Here is a 22704-nt window from a genome sequence, read left to right as displayed (position 1 = left end):
ACTGCCCTGCATATTTTTCTCGACAAACAATCGAAATTAACCTCTTCTTGATTTTCTTTTAAAAAGAAAATTTCTACCACTCAACACACGTACATTTAATATTGGGTAAAGGGTGGGCAACCAAATTGCTTTTCCAAGTGCCTTTGGATAAAGGATATCGTCCAGAACCAAACAAGACTTTGTGATCTAACTCTCAAAATTTTACAAAAATCATTCGTCGTCCTAATCGTTTTTCCGCACACCCATTTCTCTTGTGGTTTCAATTATTCCTTGTGTCTCTGCAACATGGCTGAATCATTTGCCTTTGCCATAGCTGACAGAGTTTTGGGGAAGTTGGGCTCTGCCCTCATCCAAGAAGTTGGCCTTGCCTGGGGTGTTAAAACCGAGCTGGAAGAGCTCAACGATACTTTATCCACCATCCGAGCGGTGCTCTTAGATGCTGAGGAGAAGCAAGCCACCAGCCATCAGCTGAGAGATTGGCTGGGAAAGCTCAAAGTTGGCTTTTATGATGCTGAAGATATTGTCGATGAATTTGAATATGAGGCCTTACGCCAGAAAGTGGTGGCTAGTGGGAGCTTTAAAACCAAGGTATGCAGTTTCTTTTCAAGTCCAAAGTCACTTGCATTCAATCTTAAGATGGGTCATAGGGTGAAGAAGATAAGAGGGAGATTAGATAAAATTGCAGCTGATAAGTCAAAATTTAATCTCATCGAGGCTGTTGCAAACACGCCTGTTGTGCTAAGCAAGAAGGAGATGACCCACTCCTTTGTCCGAGCTTCCGATGTTATCGGGAGAGACGATGATAAAGAAAATATTGTTGGGCTTTTGATGCAACCTAGCGATACTGAGAATGTTTCTGTAATTCCCATAGTCGGGATTGGGGGGCTAGGCAAGACAACTCTGGCTAAACTTGTGTATAATGATGAGAGAGTAGTGGGGCAATTCTCCACTAAAATGTGGGTTTGTGTGTCAGATGAGTTTGATATTGAAAAGCTTATAAAGAAAATCCTTAAGGAGATCAGGAATGGTGATGAAAGTTACAGTGACTCCTCCATGGAGCAGTTGCAGAGTCATCTTAGAAATGCATTAGATGGTGAAAAATTCTTGCTGGTTTTGGATGATGTGTGGAATACGGATCGTGAGAAGTGGCTTAAGCTGAAAGACTTGCTCGTGGACGGTGCCAATGGAAGCAAAATTCTTGTAACTACACGCAAGAAGTCAACTGCTTCAATCATGGGCACTTTTCCCATGCAAGAAATAAAGGGTCTTTGTCATGACGATTGTTTGTCTTTATTTGTGAAATGCGCATTTAGGGACGGAGAAGATGAGTATCCAAACCTTTTAAAAATTGGGGATCAGATTGTTGAGAAATGTGCAGGGGTTCCCCTTGCTGTGAGAAGTTTAGGGAGTTTACTGTATTCGAAAAGGGATGAATGGGATTGGGTATCCATTAGAGATAGCGAAATATGGGCATTAGAACAAAATGAAGATGGTATTATGGCTGCATTAAGACTGAGCTATTATGATTTGCCTTATCACTTGAAGCAATGCTTTGCTCTTTGTTCCTTATTTCCCAAAGATTATGAATTTAGTAATGTTGTTTTGATCTCAATTTGGATGGCAGAAGGCCTCATTCATTCATCGGGACAAAATGCCAAAATGGAGGATATTGGTGAGAGATATATTAATGAGCTATTATCGAGATCTTTCTTTCAAGATGTTGAGCAGTTGATACTAGGAGTACTATATAAATTTGAAATGCATGATCTTGTACATGATCTTGCGATGTTTTTTGCACAACCTGAATGTTTAACACTAAATTTTCACAGTAAATATATTCCTAAAAGGGTTCAACATGTCGCATTTTCTGATACCGATTGGCCGAAAGAAGAGCTTTAAGATTCTTGGAAAAGCTTAATAATGTTCATACCATTTATTTTCAAATGGAAAATGTGGCCCCTAGAAGCGAATCATTTGTTAAGGCATGCATCTTGAGATTCAAATGTATACACATATTGGATTTACAAGACTCTAACTTTGAAGCATTGCCTAATTCTATTGGAAGTCTGAAGCATTTAAGATTTTTGAACTTAACTGGAAATAAGAGAATCAAGAAACTCCCTAATTCCATTTGTAAGTTATACCATTTGCAAACTTTGTCACTCTCACAATGTTTAGAACTTGAAGAATTTCCAAAAGGCATAGGAAGTATGATAAGTTTGAGGGTGTTAACTATAACAATGAAACAAAAGGATTTATTTGACAAGGAAAAATGGTTGAGATGCTTGAATTCTCTTCAAATCTTACAAATTATTGATTGTCTCAATTTGGAATTTTTGTCTAAAGGAATGGAAAGCCTTATTAATCTTCGGAAATTAGTTATTGGCAATTGTCCAAGTTTGGTTTCTTTGTCACATAGTATAAAACTCCTGAGTGCATTAGAGGTTTTGGCAATTGGCAATTGTCAAAAACTTGAATCCGTGGATGGGGAAGCAGAAGGGCAAGAAGACATTCAAAGCTTCGGGAGTCTACAAATTTTGTTCTTTGATGATTTACCACAATTGGAGGCTTTACCGAGGTGGCTTCTTCATGGGCCAACTTCTAACACTTTACATCAATTACATATTTCAAATTGCCCAAGCTTGAGAGCATTGCCAGAAAGTGGGTTGCAAAAGCTCGTATACCTTCAAAAACTTGAGATTGAAGATTGTCCTGAATTGATTGGAAGATGCAAACCTGAAACGGGGGAAGATTGGCAAAAAATCGCTCATATACCTAAAATATATCTTGATGGAGAAAAGATTGCATCGTTAACCAATAATTAGGTAAGGGAGAACTCTTAAATTCTAGTTCATTTTATTATTAATTTCACACGGCACTTTGTTACCCTCATATATCTAGTTCTGATTTTTAATTTTATTCTTTTAGTATAAAGTGTAATCCTCAATGCGTCATTTGGTTTAATTGGTTTTTTAGACTAAATTTGTATTATGATTTTTTATAACATTTATAAATCAAAGTTTATTATTTCTTTAGTATATATAATCTTAAGAAAGAAGGGAAAAAAAAAATGAAGCACAGGCAACCAAATAAACTTTGATGGGTATTTCCATATAGAGAGAGAGATATATAAATGTTGGAAATATTGTTACCAGAGTTTGTCATTTCTTGTATCTAATCTAATGAAATGTGGCTCTTCTGCTTTGATTGGATGATGCGGTTGGAAGTTGGAAGTTGGAAATATTGTTACTAGAGTCAGACTAGTCATTTCTTTTTAAGTATCTATTCATCTCCTTGCCTTTTCTATTGAGAATGTTTAATTTGTCGATTTTCCATGATATTATGTTTGAATCTGTTGTTGATATTGAGATATTGGCAATTAATGAAAGGTAGCATATGGTAAGGAATAAGGATAATAATTTATGCTCTGAAGATGACCTCTCCCGGTTGCCCATTCTTTAATAGTAACAGAGGGCATGCATTCTCTTCTTCTAGTTGTCAATTTCTTTCCATAAAATTTTAATGATATTGGTCTTTCTATCTTGTTGTTGGAAAATAAAAATACAAACAGGCGGACTGGGTGAGAAATGGAGAGTTGACCTGGAAATGGAGGACTGATCAAATATGGTTCTTCTGCTATGATTGGATGATGCGGTTGGAAGTTGGAAGTTGGAAGTTGGAAGAGAGTTGATGGAGCTGGAAATGGATGACTGATCAAAGCTAGTGTTTGGGTCCTTGCTTGCTTACCCGTCTTTTTCTTGATTCTTGACTTGTTGCCTCAGTGCTGAATTCTGGAGTGGTGTGCTTGTTTATTATTTGTCTTATTTTCACATAGACTCATGTGTAAGGTTGTTTTGGTTGTTTGGAGTTTGGAGTGTGAACTTTGATTTAGTTTGCAATAAAAGGCTGATGGATTCATTTATCAATCATCAAATATATGAATGATAATACACAATTCTAATTTAGTTTACACGTTATTGGCAAAATATAAATGACAATACATGATTTTGATTTGCCCATATTCATAATTTCCTCCTCCAACATTCTCTATATATATCATGCATGGACGCACCTATATATGAATACGAGATTCTCCGCATGTATTCCGTGTCCTAAAATCAAGGACTTTTTTGGCCAACATAGGAGAGAATTGAACTGGAACTGGAGTGACTAATCAAGGCTACCGTTTGGAATCAAAGCCACGACCTTGGTTTGGGAACACAGAGACTGAATTATCTATCCTACTATACTTTGATGCCCTGCTTGGTTGCAAAAATTTGCCTCTTTGACCTGGAGGATGTTTCTTACATACATTTGATTTTTTTTCCTTTTTCTTTTTCTCTGCTCTAACCAATAAATTGGAACTTAGGAAAAAAAATATATCTTCCTTCAATCCAAGTCTCGATTTCTGGCCATGTTAAGATTTTTTTGTCGAGCAACATCCAATCTTTGAAAGCATGGTCTTCTTTTGATTCTAAGCCCCTCATAATATAATTTTTTTTTTCTAATTAATGTGTTTAAAAATGTTAAAGAGAATGATTTGTAAGATAATCTTATTCATTTTGGTAGCTATTTTGAAAAACATGTAAAATATTTTTTTCAAAAATAATTTTATAAAATTAGAGATCAATAAAATAAATTAAATTAAAAAAATAAATATTTTTTTAAATAATTGGTTAAAAAAGATGAAATACTCTTCATATTTGTGAATTTATCATTTTCTATGTTTTTATTTGAAGAGTAACTTATTTTTTACATAAATGTCCATTGTTATTTCAAGTATTTATAATATATTTTAAAAGAAATAATTATTTTTACACGAAAATAATAAAGGTATTTTTATCAAAATTAGGCCAAAAAATTATTAAGGGTTATTGTAGACCCCCATTTTGGGGAGACATCTCTACAGGCCGATTATGACAAGTGTCATCATCTGAGATGGCCACATGTCACTCCAGGACTGGTTGATAAGGTATCAAGCTAATGGCTTTGTTAACCAATGAAAGCTGGACACGTGGAGATTTCTTTCAGCAGAAAAAAGCTGAAAACCGTTGAGGATGGCAGCTGCAAGGTAGTGGAGTGAGGCAGCTGTGCGAGGCTGGTCTGGGAGCAGGCCGTTGGAGATATTTTTTTGGGGGGGACATTTTTTGAGGTGAGAGGCTGCAGTGAGAGAGGGAGAGGATATTTAGAGAACAGAGGATATTTTTTAGAGGAGGCTACTAAAGGGCAGCAGAGAGCTTTGAGAGGTGAGAGAAAAGGAAAGGAGCAGAGAGCTTTAAGGGAGAGTCTCCGAGGGAATGAGAGAGAGGGCTTGAGAGATAGCTGTTTTAGAGAGAGAGTTTGAGAGAGAACCAGAGAGAGCAGGGTTTTTGAGAGCAGCATTGGGAGCAAGGGAAAAAGGGAATAGAGGCAAGAAAGGAGACAGCGCGTTGCCGTTTGCTGATCAGGTATGCATCCACTTCCACTTCAGTTATCCTCTATTGCATATTCGGATACTCATATGTGCATGATTTGATTTGGGTATTCATTGATTTTCTCATTGATTGTCATGTTAGTTTCATTTTATTAGTAGAGACCCGACTTTAAGGACTTAGAGGGGTGCTACGGTCTTTACCGTACCTTCTCGATAAGTAACCTGACCCCCGAATCCGATCTGGTTTTTCGTGGACCACCTTTTCCAAAATAAGGAGTCACACTTAGGGTTTTTCTTTCTTATTTTGTTTACCCTTTAAAAATAAAACAAAAATAAGTGGCGACTCTAAGTCATTTTTCAAACAATGAATAAAAATCAATTTTTCAAATAAAAATCGAGCTCGCCATCGAGTGGAAAACGCATGAGCCGAAATGCGAGGTCCACAATATCAAAAAAGTATATTTCTATAGTATAACCGAACCCATATGAGAAACAATCTATAAAAAAAAATTGTTATGTGTTACAAACTAATTATTATAGATGAACATAGAATCATATGATAGGCAAATGAAAACTAATTCCTTAATTTAATTTCATTTCGTGGTAAACAAACAAACTAATCAATTCTAAAAAAGGCCTAACTCAATAAGTCAAATAAAATCTCAATAAAACTAAATCAAATAATGTTTTTTTTTAGTTTATATACCTTTTTGGGAAAATTGCATCTATGAGAATTTTTTTTTGGTTTGTTTAAGGGTTAATTTAAGAGCATCAATGAAAATTTAAGAGCACCGCTCACTGATGCTCATAAGATAATCAATGAGCGGTCCACAAGTGACTTCCTTGGACAATAAAAAAGTTTCCAATCCTTTACACACGTCCCTTTATAGGATGAATTGATTATAGGGACAGAAGCGTCATTACAATGTGTTAACATTGACCCGAGCATCGACTTTGCCAAGAATCATTTCAGATCTCGGATCTCTGATTCTCAATTGACCTTTCCCATTCCCAAACAACCACCATCGCCCATCGCTAGCTCTTCAATTCCCTGCTTCTCTGCAACATGGCTGAATCATTTGCCTTTGCCATAGCTGACAGAGTTTTGGGGAAGTTGGGCTCTGCCCTCATCCAAGAAGTTGGCCTTGCCTGGGGTGTTAAAACCGAGCTGGAAGAGCTCAACGATACTTTATCCACCATCCGAGCGGTGCTCTTAGATGCTGAGGAGAAGCAAGCCACCAGCCATCAGCTGAGAGATTGGCTGGGAAAGCTCAAAGATGCTTTTATGATGCTGAAGATATTGTCGATGAATTTGAATATGAGGCCTTACGCCAGAAAGTGGTGGCTAGTGGGAGCTTTAAAACCAAGGTATGCAGTTTCTTTTCAAGTCCAAAGTCACGTGCATTCAATCTTAAGATGGGTCATAGGGTGAAGAATATAAGTGGGAGATTAGATAAAATTGCAGCTGATAAGTCAAAATTTAATCTCATCGAGGCTGTTGCAAACACGCCTGTCGTGCTAAGCAAGAGGGAGATGACCCACTCCTTTGTCCGAGCTTCCGATGTTATCGGGAGAAACGATGATAAAGAAAATATTGTTGGGCTTTTGATGCAACCTAGCGATACTGAAAGTTTCTGTAATTCCCATAGTCGGGATTGGGGGGCTAGGCAAGACAACTCTGGCTAAACTTGTGTATAATGATGAGAGAGTAGTGGGGGCAATTCTCCACTAAAATGTGGGTTTGTGTGTCAGATGAGTTTGATATTGAAAAGCTTATAAAGAAAATCCTTAAGGAGACCAGGAAAGGTGATGAAAGTTACAGTGACTCCTCCATGGAGCAGTTGCAGAGTCATCTTAGAAATGCATTAGATGGTGAAAAATTCTTGCTGGTTTTGGATGATGTGTGGAATGCGGATCGTGAGAAGTGGCTTAAGCTGAAAGACTTGCTCGTGGACGGTGCCAATGGAAGCAAAATTCTTGTAACTACACGCAAGAAGTCAACTGCTTCAATCATGCGCACTTTTCCCATGCAAGAAATAAAGGGTCTTTGTCATGACGATTGTTTGTCTTTATTTGTGAAATGCGCATTTATGGAAGGCGAAGATAAACAATATCCAACCCTTTTAAAAATTGGGGACCAAATTGTTCAGAAATGTGCAGGGGTTCCTCTTGCTGTGAGAAGTTTAGGGAGTTTACTGTATCTGAAAAGGGGTGAACGGGATTGGGTATCCATTAGAGATAGCGAAATATGGGAATTAGAACGAAATGAAGATGGTATTATGGCTGAAGATGGTATTATGGCTGCGTTAAAACTGAGCTATTATGATTTGCCTTATCACTTGAAACAATGCTTTGCTCTTTGTTCCCTATTTCCCAAAGATCGTGAAATGTGTAATTTTGATTGATCTCAATTTGGATGGCGAAGGCCTCATTCATCATCGGACAAAATGCAAGAATGGAGGCTATTGGTGAGAGATATTTTAATGAGCTATTATCGAGATCTTTCTTTCAAGATGTTGAGTCGCTGATACCAGGAGTATTTTATGCCTTCAAAATGCATGATCTTGTACATGATCTTGCAATATTTTTTGCACAACCTGAGTGTTTAACACTAAATTTTCACACAAGAGATATTCCTAAAAGGGTTCAACACGCCATATTTTCTGATACCGAGTGGCCCAAAGAAGAGTCTGAAGCTTTAAGATTCTTGGAGAAGCTGAATAATGTTCATACCATTTATTTTCAAATGGAAAATGTGGCCCTTAGAAGCGAATCATTTGTTAAGGCATGCATCTTGAGATTCAAATGTATATGGATGTTGAATTTACAAGACTCCAACTTTGAAGCATTGCCTAATTCTATTGGTAGTCTGAAGCATCTAAGATACTTGAACCTAAGTGGGAATAAGAGAATCAAGAAACTCCCTAATTCCATTTGCAATCTATACCATTTGCAAACTTTGTTACTCTTACATTGTTCAGAACTTGAAGAATTACCAAGAGGCATAGGGAGTATGATCAGTTTGAGGACGGTATCCATAACAATGAAACAAAGGGATTTATTTGGAAAGGAAAAAGGGTTGAGAAGCTTGAATTCTCTTCAACAATTACAGATTGTTGATTGTCTCAATTTGGAATTTTTATCTAAAGGAATGGAAAGCCTTATTGAACTTCGAATATTAATCATTAACGATTGTCCAAGTTTGGTTTCTTTGTCACATGGTATAAAACTCCTGACTGCATTAGAGGTTTTGGTAATTGGCAATTGTCAAAAACTTGAATCCATGGATGGGGAAGCAGAAGGACAAGAAGACATTCAAAGCTTTGGGAGCCTACAAATTTTGTTCTTTGAGAATTTACCACAATTGGAGGCTTTACCGAGGTGGCTTCTTCATGGGCCAACATCTAACACTTTACATCAATTACATATTTTAGATTGCCCAAGCTTGAGAGCACTGCCAGAAAGTGGGCTACAAAAGCTCGTATACCTTCAAAAACTTAAGATTGAAGATTGTCCTGAATTGATTGGAAGATGCAAACCTGAAACGGGGGAAGATTGGCAAAAAATCGCTCATATACCTAAAATATATCTTGATGGAGAAAAGATTGCATCGTTAACCAATAATTAGGTAAGGGAGAACTCTTAAATTCTAGTTTATTTTCTTATTAATTTCACTCGGCACTTTGTTACCCTCATTTATCTAGTTCTGATTTTTAATTTTATTCTTTTAGTATAAGGTGTAATCCTCAATGCGTCATTTGGTTTAATTGGTTTTTGAGACTAAATTTGTATTATAGTTTTTTATAACATTTATAAATCAAAGTTTATGATTTCTTTAGCATATATAATCTTAAGAAAGAAGGGGAAAAAAAATGAAGCACAAGCAACAAATAAACTTTGATGGGTATTTCCATATAGAGAGAGAGATATATAAATGTTGGAAATATTGTTACCAGATTAGTCATTTCTTGTATCTAATCAAATGTGGCTCTTCTGCTTTGGTTGGATGATGTGGTTGGAAGTTGGAAGTTGGAAATATTGTTACTAGAGTCAGACCAGTCATTTCTTTTTAAGTATCTATTCATCTCATTGCCTTTTCTATTGAGAATGTTTAATTTGTCGATTTTCCATGATATTATGTTTGAATCTGTTGTTGATATTGAGATATTGGCAATTAATGAAAGGTAGCATATGTTAAGGATAATAATTTATGCTCTGAAGATGACCTCTCCCTGTTGCCCATTCTTTAATAGTGACAGAGGGCATGCATTCTCTTCTTCTAGTTGTCAATTTCTTTCCATAAAATTTTAATGATATTGGTCTTTCTATCTTGTTGTTGGAAAATAAAAATACGAACAGGCGGACTGGGTGAGAAATGGAGAGTTGACCCGGAAATGGAGGACTAATCAAATATGGTTCTTCTGCTATGATTGGATGATGCGGTTGGAATTTGGAAGTTGGAAGAGAGTTGATGGAGCTGGAAATGGAGGACTGATCAAAGCTAGTGTTTGGGTCCTTGCTTGCTTACCCGTCTTTTTCTTGATTTGTTGCCTCAGTGCTGAATTCTGGAGTGGTGTGCTTGTTTATTATTTGTCTTATTTTCACATAGACTCGTGTGTAAGGTTGTTTTGGTTGTTTGGAGTTTGGAGTGTGAACTTTGATTTCCTTTACAATAAAAGGTTGATGGATTCATTTATCAATCAAATATATGAATGATGGTATAGGATTCTAATTTAGTTTACATGTTATTGGTAAATATAAATGACAATACACGATTTTGATTTGCCCGTCTTCATAATTTCCTTATCCAACATTCTTTATATATATCATGCATGGACGCACATATATATGATTATGAGATTCTCTGTATGTATTCCATGTCCTAAAATGTGTTTAAAAATGTTAAAGATAATGATTTGTAAGATAATCTTATTCATTTTGATAGCTATTTTGAAAAGCATGTAGAATATTTTTTTGAAAAAATAATTTTATAAAATTAGATATCAATAAAATAAAAGAAATTAAAATAAATAAATATTTTTTAAAATAATTGATTAAAAGATGAAATACTCTCCATATTTGTAAATTTATCATTTTCTATGTTTTTATTTGAAGAGTAACTTATTTTTTACATAAATGTCATTTGTTATTTCAAATATTTATAATATATTTTAAAAGAAATAATTATTTTTACACGAAAACAATAAAGGTATTTTTATCAAAATTAGGCCAAAAAAATTATTAAGGGTTATATTTTCAAAATTAGGTTTCCAATAACCAATAACCTTTTAATTAAATAATCCATAATTTCCCGAGATGGTATATGACTTTATTAGAGATAGAATTTCTTATATTAAAAAGAAAATTTGAAAGTTTAAAATTACATTCCGGTGAGTATCTGCAATTAAGATATAAAATGCAAATTTCTAAAATGGTGTAATGAGATCCATTATATAATATCATAGCTTTTCTATTTTTACCCCTTAAATTGTAAGAAAAAATTATTTATTTTGAGAAGTTGATTTATAAAACAATTTCAGGTCTCATGATAAAAGTTTATTCTTTCACTTTCTGTTTTACAAAGGCAAGTCCCAAATAAAATCAATAAAATATAAATTATAAAAATATGATGTTGGGGTCAATTGGAATTTCAAATAAATGACAATTTTAGTACAATTTGGAAAAAAAAAATGTTTTATTCTATAAAAGGAATTGAAAAAAAATTCAAACTTCTCATAAGTGAACGGATTTAATTTTATGTTTTAAGAAAGAAAAATCATAAATTGAAACTTAATTATTAATGTTCCCCTTGTTTAATGATTGAAAAAGTAACTTATAATCTCTAGAAGAATTATAATAAATTTAGTAATAATTTATTAAATAATATTTATAAAAATTATATTTATTTATAATTAAATTAAGACCCCTTAAGATTTAGTGTAAATACACTAAAATATCAAAAGTATTAAATTTTATCATTTAGTATTTCTATAAATGTATTTCATATATAAATTTTATATTTTAAATAATAAAATTTAATTTTTAGAGAATCGTTAAATACTACTTTCCAAAATATTTTTACTTAAAATCTCTCTAAAAAAGGTAAATTTGGTAAATAAAATAAATTTATTAAAGTATTAATTGATGAAATTTAAAACCGATCATGATTGAGACAAAACCTTAGGCTTGAGTGAAATTAACCCTTAAACAAACCAAAAAAAAAAGTCTCTCCTCTTGTGAGCATCAATGAGTATGGTCCAAGTGACTTCCTTGGACAATAAAAAAGTTTCCAATCCTTTACACACGTCCCTTTATTACTGGATGAATTGATTATAGGGACAGAAGCGTCATTACAATGTGTTAACATTGACCCGAGCATCGACTTTGCTAAGAATCATTTCAGATCTCGGATCTCTGATTCTTAATTGACCTTTCCCATTCCCAAACAACCACCATCGCCCATCGCTAGCTCTTCAATTCCCTGCTTCTCTGCAACATGGCTGAATCATTTGCCTTTGCCATAGCTGACAGAGTTTTGGGGAAGCTGGGCTCTGCCCTCATCCAAGAAGTTGGCCTTGCCTGGGGTGTTAAAACCGAGCTGGAAGAGCTCAACGATACTTTATCCACCATCCGAGCGGTGCTCTTAGATGCTGAGGAGAAGCAAGCCACCAGCCATCAGCTGAGAGATTGGCTGGAAAGCTCAAAGATGGCTTTTATGATGCTGAAGATATTGTCGATGAATTTGAATATGAGGCCTTACGCCAGAAAGTGGTGGCTAGTGGGAGCTTTAAAACCAAGGTATGCAGTTTCTTTTCAAGTCCAAAGTCACTTGCATTCAATCTTAAGATGGGCCATAGGGTGAAGAAGATAAGAGGGAGATTAGATAAAATTGCAGCTGATAAGTCAAAATTTAATCTCATCGAGGCTGTTGCAAACACGCCTGTTGTGCTAAGCAAGAGGGAGACGACCCACTCCTTTGTCCGAGCTTCCGATGTTATCGGGAGAGACGATGATAAAGAAAATATTGTTGGGATTTTGATGCAACCTAGCGATACTGAGAATGTTTCTGTAATTCCCATAGTTGGGATTGGGGGGCTAGGCAAGACAACTCTGGCTGGACTTGTGTATAATGATGAGAGAGTAGTGGGGCAATTCTCCACTAAAATTTGGGTTTGTGTGTCAGATGAGTTTGATATTGAAAAGCTTATAAAGAAAATCCTTAAGGAGATCAGGAAAGGTGATGAAAGTTACAGTGACTCCTCCATGGAGCAGTTGCAGAATCATCTTAGAAATGCATTAGATGGTGAAAAATTCTTGCTGGTTTTGGATGATGTGTGGAATACGGATCGTGAGAAGTGGCTTAAGCTGAAAGACTTGCTCGTGGACGGTGCCAATGGAAGCAAAATTCTTGTAACTACACGCAAGAAATCCGTTGCTTCCATCATGGGCACTTTTCCCATGCAAGAATTAAAGGATCTTTCCCATGAGGATTGTTTGTCTTTATTTGTGAAATGCGCATTTAAGGATGGAGAAGATAAACAATATCCAACCCTTTTAAAAATTGGGGACCAGATTGTTGAGAAATGTGCAGGGGTTCCTCTGGCTGTGAGAAGTTTAGGGAGTTTACTGTATCCGAAAAGGGGCGAACGGGATTGGGTATCCATTAGAGATAGCGAAATATGGGAATTAGAACAAAATGAAGATGGTATTATGGCTGCGTTAAGATTGAGCTATTATGATTTGCCTTATCACTTGAAACAATGCTTTGCTCTTTGTTCCCTATTTCCCAAAGATTGTAAAATTAATAATGTTTTTTTGATCTCAACTTGGATGGCAGAAGGCCTCATTCATTCATCGGGACAAAATGCCAAAATGGAGGATATTGGTGAGAGATATATTAATGAGCTATCATCGAGATCTTTCTTTCAAGATGTTGAGCAGCTGATACCAGGAGTAGAATATACATTCAAAATGCATGATCTTGTACATGATCTTGCGATGTCTTTTGCACGACCTGAGTGTTTAACACTAAATTTTCACAGTAAAGATATTCCTAAAAGGGTTCAACACGCCGCATTTGCTGATACCGAGTGGCCCAAAGAAGAGTCTGAAGCTTTAAGATTCCTGGAGAAACTGAATAATGTTCATACCATTTATTTTCAAATGGAAAATGTGGCCCCTAGAAGCGAATCATTTGTTAAGGCATGCATCTTGATATTCAAATGTATACGGATATTGGATTTACAAGACTCCAAGTTTGAAGCATTGCCTAATTCTATTGGTAGTCTGAAGCATCTAAGATTCTTGGACCTAAGTGGAAATAAGAGAATCAAGAAACTCCCTAATTCCATTTGTAAGTTATACCATTTGCAAACTTTGGCATTCGCTAAATGTTCAAAACTTGAAGAATTACCAAGAGACATAGGGAGTATGATCAGTTTGAGGATGTTATTTATAACAACGAAACAAAGAGATTTATTCGGAAAGGAAAAAGGGTTGAGATGCTTGAATTCTCTTCAACATTTACAGATTACGCATTGTCTCAATTTGGAATTTTTGTCTAAAGGAATGAGAAGCTTTGTTAAACTTCGAAAATTAGTTATTGCCTATTGTCCAAGTTTGATTTCTTTGTCACATAGTATAAAACTCTTTACTGCATTAGAGGTTTTGGGAATTAAAGGTTGTGAAAAACTTGAATCCATAGATGGAGAAGCGGAAGGGCAAGAAGACATTCAAAGCTTTGGGAGCCTACAAACTTTGCTTGTTGGTGATTTACCACAATTGGAGGCTTTACCAAGGTGGCTTCTTCATGGGCCAACTTCTAACACTCTACACCATTTAAAGATTTCACCGTGCTCAAACTTGAAAGCATTGCCAACGAATGGTCTACAAAAGCTCACATCCCTTAAAAAATTGGAGATCAATGATTGTCCTGAATTGATTAAAAGATGCAAACCTAAAACCGGGGAGGATTGGCAAAAAATCGCTCATATACCTGAAATATATTTTGATGGACGAGAAATTGCATCATCGACCAAATAATTAGGTATGAGAGAATATCTATTTTAGTCTATTTTCTTATTGATTATTTGTCATTTTATGAGCCTCATTTATCTAGCTTTTGCTCTTACTTTTATTCTTTTAGTTCAAAGTTCAATGCTTGTGTCAAGTGATTTAATTATTTTTTTTTCAAATTGAATTTCTTTGATAATTTTTTTATGATATGTATAAATCAAAGTTCATACTTTCTTTGGAATATATACCTTAACGTTATGTTGGTTCCAATAAAGTATTAAAAAATGGAAAAAATTATTAAGAAAAAATAATTTTTTTTCATATTTGGTTTTATTATAAAAAATATGAAAAATAAATAAATGTAATTAAAATTAGTTAGAAACTTATATACTTTTAAATTATTTAATCATTATATAAAAAAACTAAAATAGCTTAAATAAGTTTGAAGTAATATATAAAAATAGTTTATTAATTTTAAATCTACTTTTTATTTTTATTAATTTTTTTTTATGTTTTCTTTCTTCTGTAATTTCCCTCGAGCCTTCCACAATATTATCTTTGAATAAATTGTTATATTGAGATATCAACTTCAAATGAAGGTTAGTACATGTCAAGGATAATTATTTATGCATTCAAGATGACCTTAGTACCAAATAGCTTCATTTGTTGATTCTTATGGTGATAGTGGATATTCTCTTTCTCTAATTTTTATTTTTTAGTTTCTTTCCATAATTTTTAATGATATTAATCTTTCTATGTTTTTCTTTGAAAAATAAAATTTTAAATTTTAAAAATAAAAAAATAAAAAGCAGGTGGTGTAGGTGATAAAGGTGGTGCTGCTGCGATTGGATTGAGAATTGAGCTGGACCTGGAAGACCGATCAAAGCTACTGTTTAGCTCTTCGTTGCTTGGGCCATTGCTTGCTTTTTTCTGCTTAATCAAACTCCTTGGATTTGTTTTCATCAGTTGGTGTTGGCTTCTTCATTCCTGTTTGAGTGTTCAATTTGGATTAACAGTATGTATCTTTATTATTGGCGGAGGAGATACCATCTTTCTTATCTCCTTTCGCCTCTTTGACTTGTGGGATATTTCTTGCTTGCCTTTTTTCAGATTGATTTGGTTTCATCTTCTTGATTCTCGATCAGTTGAACTCATGACTTTTATTTGTCTCATTTCCCATGATATTGAGATATTGGCAACTAATGATAATTGTTTATTATGCTCTTAAATAATCTTTTAGTAGGTATCAAAAAGTCTATTTTGATAACTATTTTTAAAAATAGTTTTCTCCTACTCGAAAACATGATTGAGAATTTCATTACTAAAAAAAAATAAAAAATTATTAGTACTAGTTTTGAAAACATGATGTTTTTTAGTAATATATTTTATTTGTTTTTTTAAATCTGTTTTAAAAAATAGTCATATAATATAGTGAATGGTTGAAAATAATTTGTTTACAACCATAAAAAATTACCTTGAGAAAATTTCAAATTTTTGTTCTAAAATATACCATATTTTTTTTTAACTAATCTTTTCAGTTTTTTGTTTTATACCATAATTTTTGTTTTAAATTATATTTTTTATTTTTCTAAATAATTTAATTTTTTGATAAAACCTTTTTTATATCTGAAATTAATAATTGATTATCCAAGATCATAATTAACATCCGATCATTTAAGAAATAATGTTACCATAAACTTAACAAATACATAATTTTGAATATCAATTAAAATTGGTTATTGGTCATATGTAATATTTATATAAATTATTTTTTAAATTAACAATACTTTTGCAACTATGTTTCCCAAACACTCAACTAAATTCTAGCACAATTGATTTTTCTTTTAATAAGGTTAAAAGCGATTTTTATAAAAAAAAAAAAATGGTCATGCCAAATTATTCCGAAACTTTGTGTGAGGTACAAGTAAATTAAAATCTATTTCTTTTAAGAGTTTTTTTTTTTCAATTTTTTATTTTAAAGCTTGAATTTGAAAGAAAAAATATTTATTTTGAGGATTTAATTGATTTGTAAAATAATCTCTATTCTCTATACGGTGAATTCTTTTGCATTTTATTTTTTTATTATTTTTTTTTAAATCTCATTTCTTCCATTTAGCTTATTAGAATTTCTAAATGAAATGTCTTTGGCAGATAAAATTAATAAAATATAAACTTTAAAATTATGACTTTTGGGCAATTGAAAAGTTGAAATAAGTATAAAAAAAATAATTTATCAACTTAAAATTTATTTCTTATTTTCATTTATTTTTTTATTTGTATTTTTTTTCTTTCCTCCATTGTTTCCCTCGAGTTTTTTTAGAAATATACATAACCTATATATATATATATATATATATATATATATATATATATATATATATATATATATATATATATTAATTCCTTTCACTTATTTTTCTTCTAATTTTTCTTTCTTTTTTTTTTTAACATTTTTCTCAAATTTCCTAGAATCAAACATGAAAAGAAAAAAAAGGACAAAGTAACCAAATAAACTTTAATACACATCCTTGTAGAAATCCAAAAAATAATCTAAGAGAAAAAAATAAATAAAATAAAGTGTATTCGAATGATGAATTTGCCTCAATTGTATTTGAACTTTCTTATAATTTAAGGTTTTGTTGCAAAAATATAAATAAGAGTGTGGTCGTAATTGAAAAGAGAATGAAAGTCTCACCGTTATATCCATTCTCTTCTATTTGATTAGTAGAATTTTTTTTACTATTTGTGCACTCCCCGATCATATTGATTTTTGAACCACGTTAAAAATTTTTTATTATTCTTTATTTTTGTACTTGTGTGTGTGGTTTGGTTCACCATGCCCATCAATAAGCCATGTAATTAATTTGATGTTGTCTCCTCATGTCTAATTACTCATAATGTGGAAATGAAAGTTATAACATAATATTTTCAACATTTCCTTAAAATTGTGATAAACACTTTACTTTAAAATTGTAAAAGATTTGGTTTGTCGTAATAACTTCATCCCGTCTTCTTATGTTGTCAATAATCAAATGATTATTCATGGTTTTGGACATAACTTTGTATATGATACAAACTTTAAAATATTGTAGGTACTTTAAAATTAAAGTTATTGTGTTATCTGTTGTCAATAGAAATGTATTGATATAATTGATGACATACATATAAACACATCAATTCCTATTAAAAAAACAAGTTAGTTATATAATTATTATTTTGCTTTTGCTATGTTATATTAATAGGTGAATACAATGTTGATTTTTTATATCAACATACTATGAGTTGTCCTTCTATCATAGTTGAGGTTAAAGGTTTTATTTTCAAGATAATAGTGGTAGAAGTCGTGAATTATGAACTTATAAAGAATTATTCAATTATAACAATTTTGCATCTAGAAATATGATTAAGCATTATTTTGGTATGCTAAAAACACATATCGTTTTCCAAATTTTTAATTAATGATATTAGACAACTAAATAGGCAATCATTAATAGTGGTAACTTGTTATTTTTTTTTTATAATCTTATTTGTAAGTGAACCAAATCGATATTATATTTAGTCCATAAGAATTATTCACATTTAATTCACACATAATTTCATTTTTTTTAATTTTAATAAGAGTTAATTTATATTCAATTTCATATTTATATAAATTTAATTTATAAAATTTTTAGAAATAAACAAAAATTAACTTTAAAAACAACATCAAAAATTTTATTTAAATAAGTTTTTTTATTTTTTGTTTTTAAAAATAACTTATCCATCACCTTTGTTTTCATAAAACAGCCTAGAATTAATTTTATTCATCTATCTTGAAAACAACTTTTAAAAATAAGTTTTAGAAAAACAAATAAGAATTTCATCAATGTTTTTTCTTAAACCCATGATGAAGTGAGAACCGTCGGATTGGATTGCTTACCATCCATAAACACGAGGAAATCATGAGTTGATCATTATATAGCCTATGTTGTGCTCCAGACTATTCCACCCCTTCAGCACCTTCTCAGCTTTGCCCCAAACAGTTCCAGTGCTACAATCCAAAGCTAAAGCTAGGGTTTTAGGATTCATCCAAAAGAAATTACAGGTTTGTGTTTTCATTTCGTTTGGTTGCCGAGAAATTGAAGGAAAAGCAACGAAAGACAGGAGAATTAGAATTTTGGTTTCCAAATCATTAGTTGACTCGCTTCCTCAGTTAATAATGCTACTCATAGTTTTAATTTCTCTTCCTACATTTTACCGGCAACCAAACAGAGCATGTCGGTTTCGACTTTTGTTTTAGAATATTTTGATTCCTTTGTATTAGTCTCTTTTTTTTTTTTTTTTTTTTCTTTTGTCGAGAAAAATGGCCAAAGAGAGAATTTTGGAGCTTTATTCTTTTTATGGTCTCTGGTTTGGGAATAACCCAAAAACAATGAAAACTTCTACGCTTGAAGTCTTTATATTTATTTTCATTTCGCACATTTTCCCTGCAACCAGACGTATGTTTAATTGAATGTGCTCTTCGCTCAATCAAGCATTGATAAAAACTTTTCACGTTCTTCGAGCAGAAGTTTTCCAGGATAGCATGGCTGATGAACCCAGATCGACCTCATTGAATGAGAACACAAATGTTGTATCTGAGAGTTGCAAGCGGGGAGGTGATTTTGAGGATGCGGACTCCGTATTGGTTGTCAAGAAGTTAAAAACTGAGGCATTGAGTGTGGAAAATGCGAAGGAAGTAGGGAAAAGCCATTTAGACGTGGCAAGTTGTCAAGAAGACTGCAAACCAGAAGTTTCTAATCAAGGAAACAATGACAGTCAGGTGTGTGAGCAGAATGGTTGTTCGCAGGAGAAGCAAAGTGCGAGGAAAGAGCATTTTGAGATTGAAGCGGATGCTGCAGAAGATAAGGGTTCTAGGCACAGCATGGAGGATGCATGGGTTGTGCTTCCTGATGCAAGCTTGGAATTTCCAGGGAAATTGAGGTTATCTCTTGTTTGTTTGGTTTAATTTTGTGTCATGCATTCAGTGATGGTGGATACCCTTCTAAGGTAATCCGCCATATTATTGCATTGATTTAAATTTGGAGTCTTTAATGATCAAGTTTACAGTTTCAATTGGTTGAGAAGATCAAATTCAGGCCAATTAATTTTGAAAAATCAATTTAGTTGAACAATTGGCTATGGAATTTGTCTGAACATGGTTATGGTTTTACTACTGCAATTTAAAATTCGTTATTATAGTGTTGTTCTTGCTTGAGTTATAGTCAATGTCAGTATTTTATGTGTTCTAATGTAACTTAAATTACTGTTTCACTGTTTTAAATCTTTAATGGCGTGTTTTTCTGGTCTCGGAAAAGCAAAATTTCAGTTTGTTCTGTATGGCTTCTTCTTGACAGATGCGCACATTTTGCAATCTATGATGGACATGGTGGTAGGTTAGCTGCTCAGTATGCCCAGAAGCATTTACATGCAAATGTTCTTTCGGCAGGCTTACCACGTGAGTTGGTGTGTTTGCCTGGTCTTATTTCATGCACATATTTGTTTTAGTGAGATATTAAGTGTTAATTGGTTGACATATAATTCCTGAATAAATTCAGTTTTTATTTTTAATTGCATTTGCTTGTGCATGTGATGTTTAATAGTCTTAGATTCCAATTCATAAAACCATGTTTAAGAGGCATGGAAAATCTTCTCTCTCCTTGCTGGATTGACATATTCTTGAAAAATGGAATTTGTACATCAATTAGTAAAAGCAATATTGGCTTTGGAAGTTGCACTAGAGATACATTTTACAAGCCGCAAGCTATGCCCTAAAGGACAAATGAAGGTCCCATATCTCACAGAATGAACATCACCAAGACCCCAAATTCCTCTGTCACCATTGAAGCTAAATCCAAGGAGGAGGCTCTTCTTAGACCATCAGGAAAGCCTCAAAATTTCTGCCTTGTTACCATCATTGAAGGCTTGCTGCCAAGAGAAGGCAAAACTGTATCCTGAAGGTGATTTCTATGTGAACTCTTATGATACCAAATCCTCCAAATTCACCCACCATATCCAAGTCCATATGATACAACATTGGTGTGGGAATGGGGTCGTTATTGGATGCTCCTTCTATATGATTTTGATTTTTGATTGAATTTTCTTTTCCAACTTTCTTAACAGATGATTACATTGGGAAAAGAAAAGAGAGTTTTCCGGAATTGAACTTATGTAAAAATATTTACGGATAAGAAAGAAAAACAGAGATAAAATAGAAAAGAAAGAGAGTTTCTTTCAAAGTTATCTTTTGTTTTTTTTATTGATTTTTTTTTCTTTCTTTCTTTCTTTTGTTATGTTGTTGAGCCAAATCTCCATAACCTAATATTTGCGAGTAACACATACCTCTAATTGACACTTCCATCCAAACCCATGACACCCCATCTAAACCTATGCAACATAGTTAGACTCTTATGTTCAACTTACTTGGTGCATTTTGAAGGGGAATCCACTTGGAAGAATCCTGGAAGGCTAGAAGGAAGCAAGCAAATCATCTTATCCAAATATATCTGCTTGATTATTTCTTAACCCAAGTCTCCCCTAAAGATGTGCAGGAGGAAAGCACCTTAAGTCTTACATCCTACTGAAACTGTTAAACATCAATCTGTCATGGAGGATCTCTTTGGAAGGAACCTGGCAGACTCTTCTTCTATGAAAGAGCTTCTGCCATAGCATAAAGACTTACAGCTCCTCTGAGAAATGCTATTAGTGGTTGACAGTTTCTTTGCCCTTCTGACCTGAAGTAGATAATTGTAATCAAAGGTTCACCGGGTATCTCCTATTCTTCCTCATATCTTTATTGATTTCGTATAGTTTTTATAAACTTATTTTTGTTTTATAGCATGGTTTGGCCAATCACATCTATATTTACAAACGAGAGAAAACCAATCCATCATACCATAAAGAATATTACATAAGACAAAAACTATATATAAGTTCCCAAAATTTACACTACGAATCACGAGTCATTTGCTCAACTAGGTATCTCTTGTTCTTCTTCATTTCTTTATCTATCTTGTATAATCATTATAAGCCGATCTCCATCTTATAATTTTTTTCCCTCATATCATAAAATATTATAGAAATATTAGAAAACCTAAAAGATTCAATAACCTATAGCAAAAAACCTAATCGATATGACAACTTATTTTGACTCTTAATTCTTTCTTGAAACTCTTGAACTTCAAATAGTGGAACTAAAAGAAAATAATTTTTTTTATAAAATGCAAACTTTTTAGAAACTAGAAGTTTAAAAAAAATTATTCTTTCTTGAAACTCTTGAACTTCCTATAGTTGAACCAAAAGAAAATAGAATTGTTTTCCCAAGGAGAGTCCTAAGGGCTTAGCCATGGAAGGTTCTTCGGTTACCAAATATATATGTATAACTATTTGGTACAAGGAAGAGAATGACGAAGAATGATTAATGATATGAATTTTTCCATGCTTTGCCACCTTTAATGGTGAGACTTCACTGTTTCCTTATCTAAATGACATCTTTAGAAGGCCTTAGTAAAACTAAGATTTTCCCATCTCTTTTTCTCACTCTTAGTTCTTTCCTCCCATTGCCATAACCTTACTCCTTAGATCCCAAAAGAGTAAAGTCTTAGCCCACTTTGTTTGATTGCAAACAAGCAACTTAGGGTTGTTCTACATCAGGAAAGGTCCATAGGTGCTCTTTCTCTTCATTTTCTTATCCTTCTCCTTTTTATTTTCCATACACATTACATGCTCGTGAATGGTTGGATTTTCACACCCATGTAAATTGGAATCATACTCATGGCAGTATTTGGTCCTTGCTTCCTTGTGTTGTCTAACATTAATATTTTTTAGTAGTTGAAACTACAAACTTGTGATTGTAGGGTCTAGAAGAAGGCAAGAAAAGAGAAGATAGAAAAGATGGAAGAGGTTTAAGTCTTTGTCTTGTTAACTTTCCTAAACCTTTCCTCTTATTTATGTTATTAAGTCTAGAAAAGACAAGAATACAATAATACCCCTAATGTAATATAGCAATAGTAAACTCTAGCATAGCAATAATTAAATTCTAACAGTCTCCCTCATGGTGGAGCTTATGACATGCTCAGCTTGTTGCACAATTGCTGCAAGGCACTATGAATATCTCCCAAGTGGTCATTAGGTAATGGAATGTAAAAACCTCTACATGCTTGGTGTGCTGATGAAGGACAGGATTGCTATATCTTTTTATCTATTTATATTATTGAGTCTAAAAAATGAAGATTGCAATCACTAATATGATATATCAA

General features: G+C 33.2%; 4 protein-coding genes and 1 long non-coding RNA gene across 9 annotated transcripts in view; all 5 read left to right on the top strand.

Annotated features, from left to right (window-relative positions):
* Window positions 1-211: 211 nt before the first annotated feature.
* On the top strand, window positions 212-1899 carry LOC117904187 (disease resistance protein RGA2-like). Its single transcript, XM_034816699.1, has one exon. It carries the CDS (start codon window positions 286-288, stop codon window positions 1897-1899), a length of 1614 nt encoding a protein of 537 aa, XP_034672590.1. The 5' UTR covers window positions 212-285.
* A 5-nt stretch (window positions 1900-1904) lies between these two features.
* On the top strand, window positions 1905-3929 carry LOC117904584. Its single transcript, XR_004649603.1, has 2 exons — window positions 1905-2825; window positions 3572-3929. It is a non-coding gene; the product is annotated as an uncharacterized LOC117904584 (long non-coding RNA).
* Window positions 3930-6351: 2422 nt separating this feature from the next.
* LOC117904583 (putative disease resistance protein RGA4) lies at window positions 6352-10120 on the top strand. 2 transcript variants are annotated; one of them, XM_034817267.1, is made up of 2 exons: window positions 6352-6781; window positions 9773-10120. In XM_034817267.1, exons 1-2 carry the CDS (start codon window positions 6480-6482, stop codon window positions 9783-9785), a joined length of 315 nt encoding a protein of 104 aa, XP_034673158.1. In that variant the 5' UTR covers window positions 6352-6479; the 3' UTR covers window positions 9786-10120. The 2 variants fall into 2 exon arrangements, with proteins under 2 accessions (XP_034673158.1, XP_034673157.1); XM_034817266.1 differs by lacking the exon at window positions 6352-6781 and adding an exon at window positions 7820-9041.
* Window positions 10121-11842: 1722 nt separating this feature from the next.
* Window positions 11843-15600, top strand: LOC117904582 (putative disease resistance protein RGA3). 4 transcript variants are annotated; one of them, XM_034817263.1, is made up of 2 exons: window positions 11843-12211; window positions 15241-15600. In XM_034817263.1, exons 1-2 carry the CDS (start codon window positions 11910-11912, stop codon window positions 15251-15253), a joined length of 315 nt encoding a protein of 104 aa, XP_034673154.1. In that variant the 5' UTR covers window positions 11843-11909; the 3' UTR covers window positions 15254-15600. The 4 variants fall into 4 exon arrangements, with proteins under 4 accessions (XP_034673154.1, XP_034673151.1, XP_034673152.1 ...); XM_034817260.1 differs by having other exon boundaries at window positions 11843-14459; XM_034817261.1 differs by having other exon boundaries at window positions 11843-14459; window positions 15238-15600.
* A 2816-nt stretch (window positions 15601-18416) lies between these two features.
* Window positions 18417-22704, top strand: part of LOC117904452 (probable protein phosphatase 2C 8) — a 34797-nt gene continuing 30509 nt past the window's right edge. Inside the window, exons 1-3 of the mRNA XM_034817052.1 lie at window positions 18417-18512; window positions 18976-19390; window positions 19804-19912. Coding sequence (XP_034672943.1) covers window positions 18993-19390; window positions 19804-19912 — 507 coding nt within the window. The 5' untranslated portion in view covers window positions 18417-18512; window positions 18976-18992. The remainder of the gene's footprint in view (window positions 18513-18975; window positions 19391-19803; window positions 19913-22704) is intronic.

The sequence above is a fragment of the Vitis riparia genome, chromosome 17 (assembly GCF_004353265.1).
Source record: "Vitis riparia cultivar Riparia Gloire de Montpellier isolate 1030 chromosome 17, EGFV_Vit.rip_1.0, whole genome shotgun sequence".
In the NCBI taxonomy this organism is placed as follows: Eukaryota; Viridiplantae; Streptophyta; class Magnoliopsida; order Vitales; family Vitaceae; genus Vitis; species Vitis riparia.
Note: the sequence above shows the minus strand (reverse complement) of the source record. Positions and strands in the feature narration are given on the sequence as shown.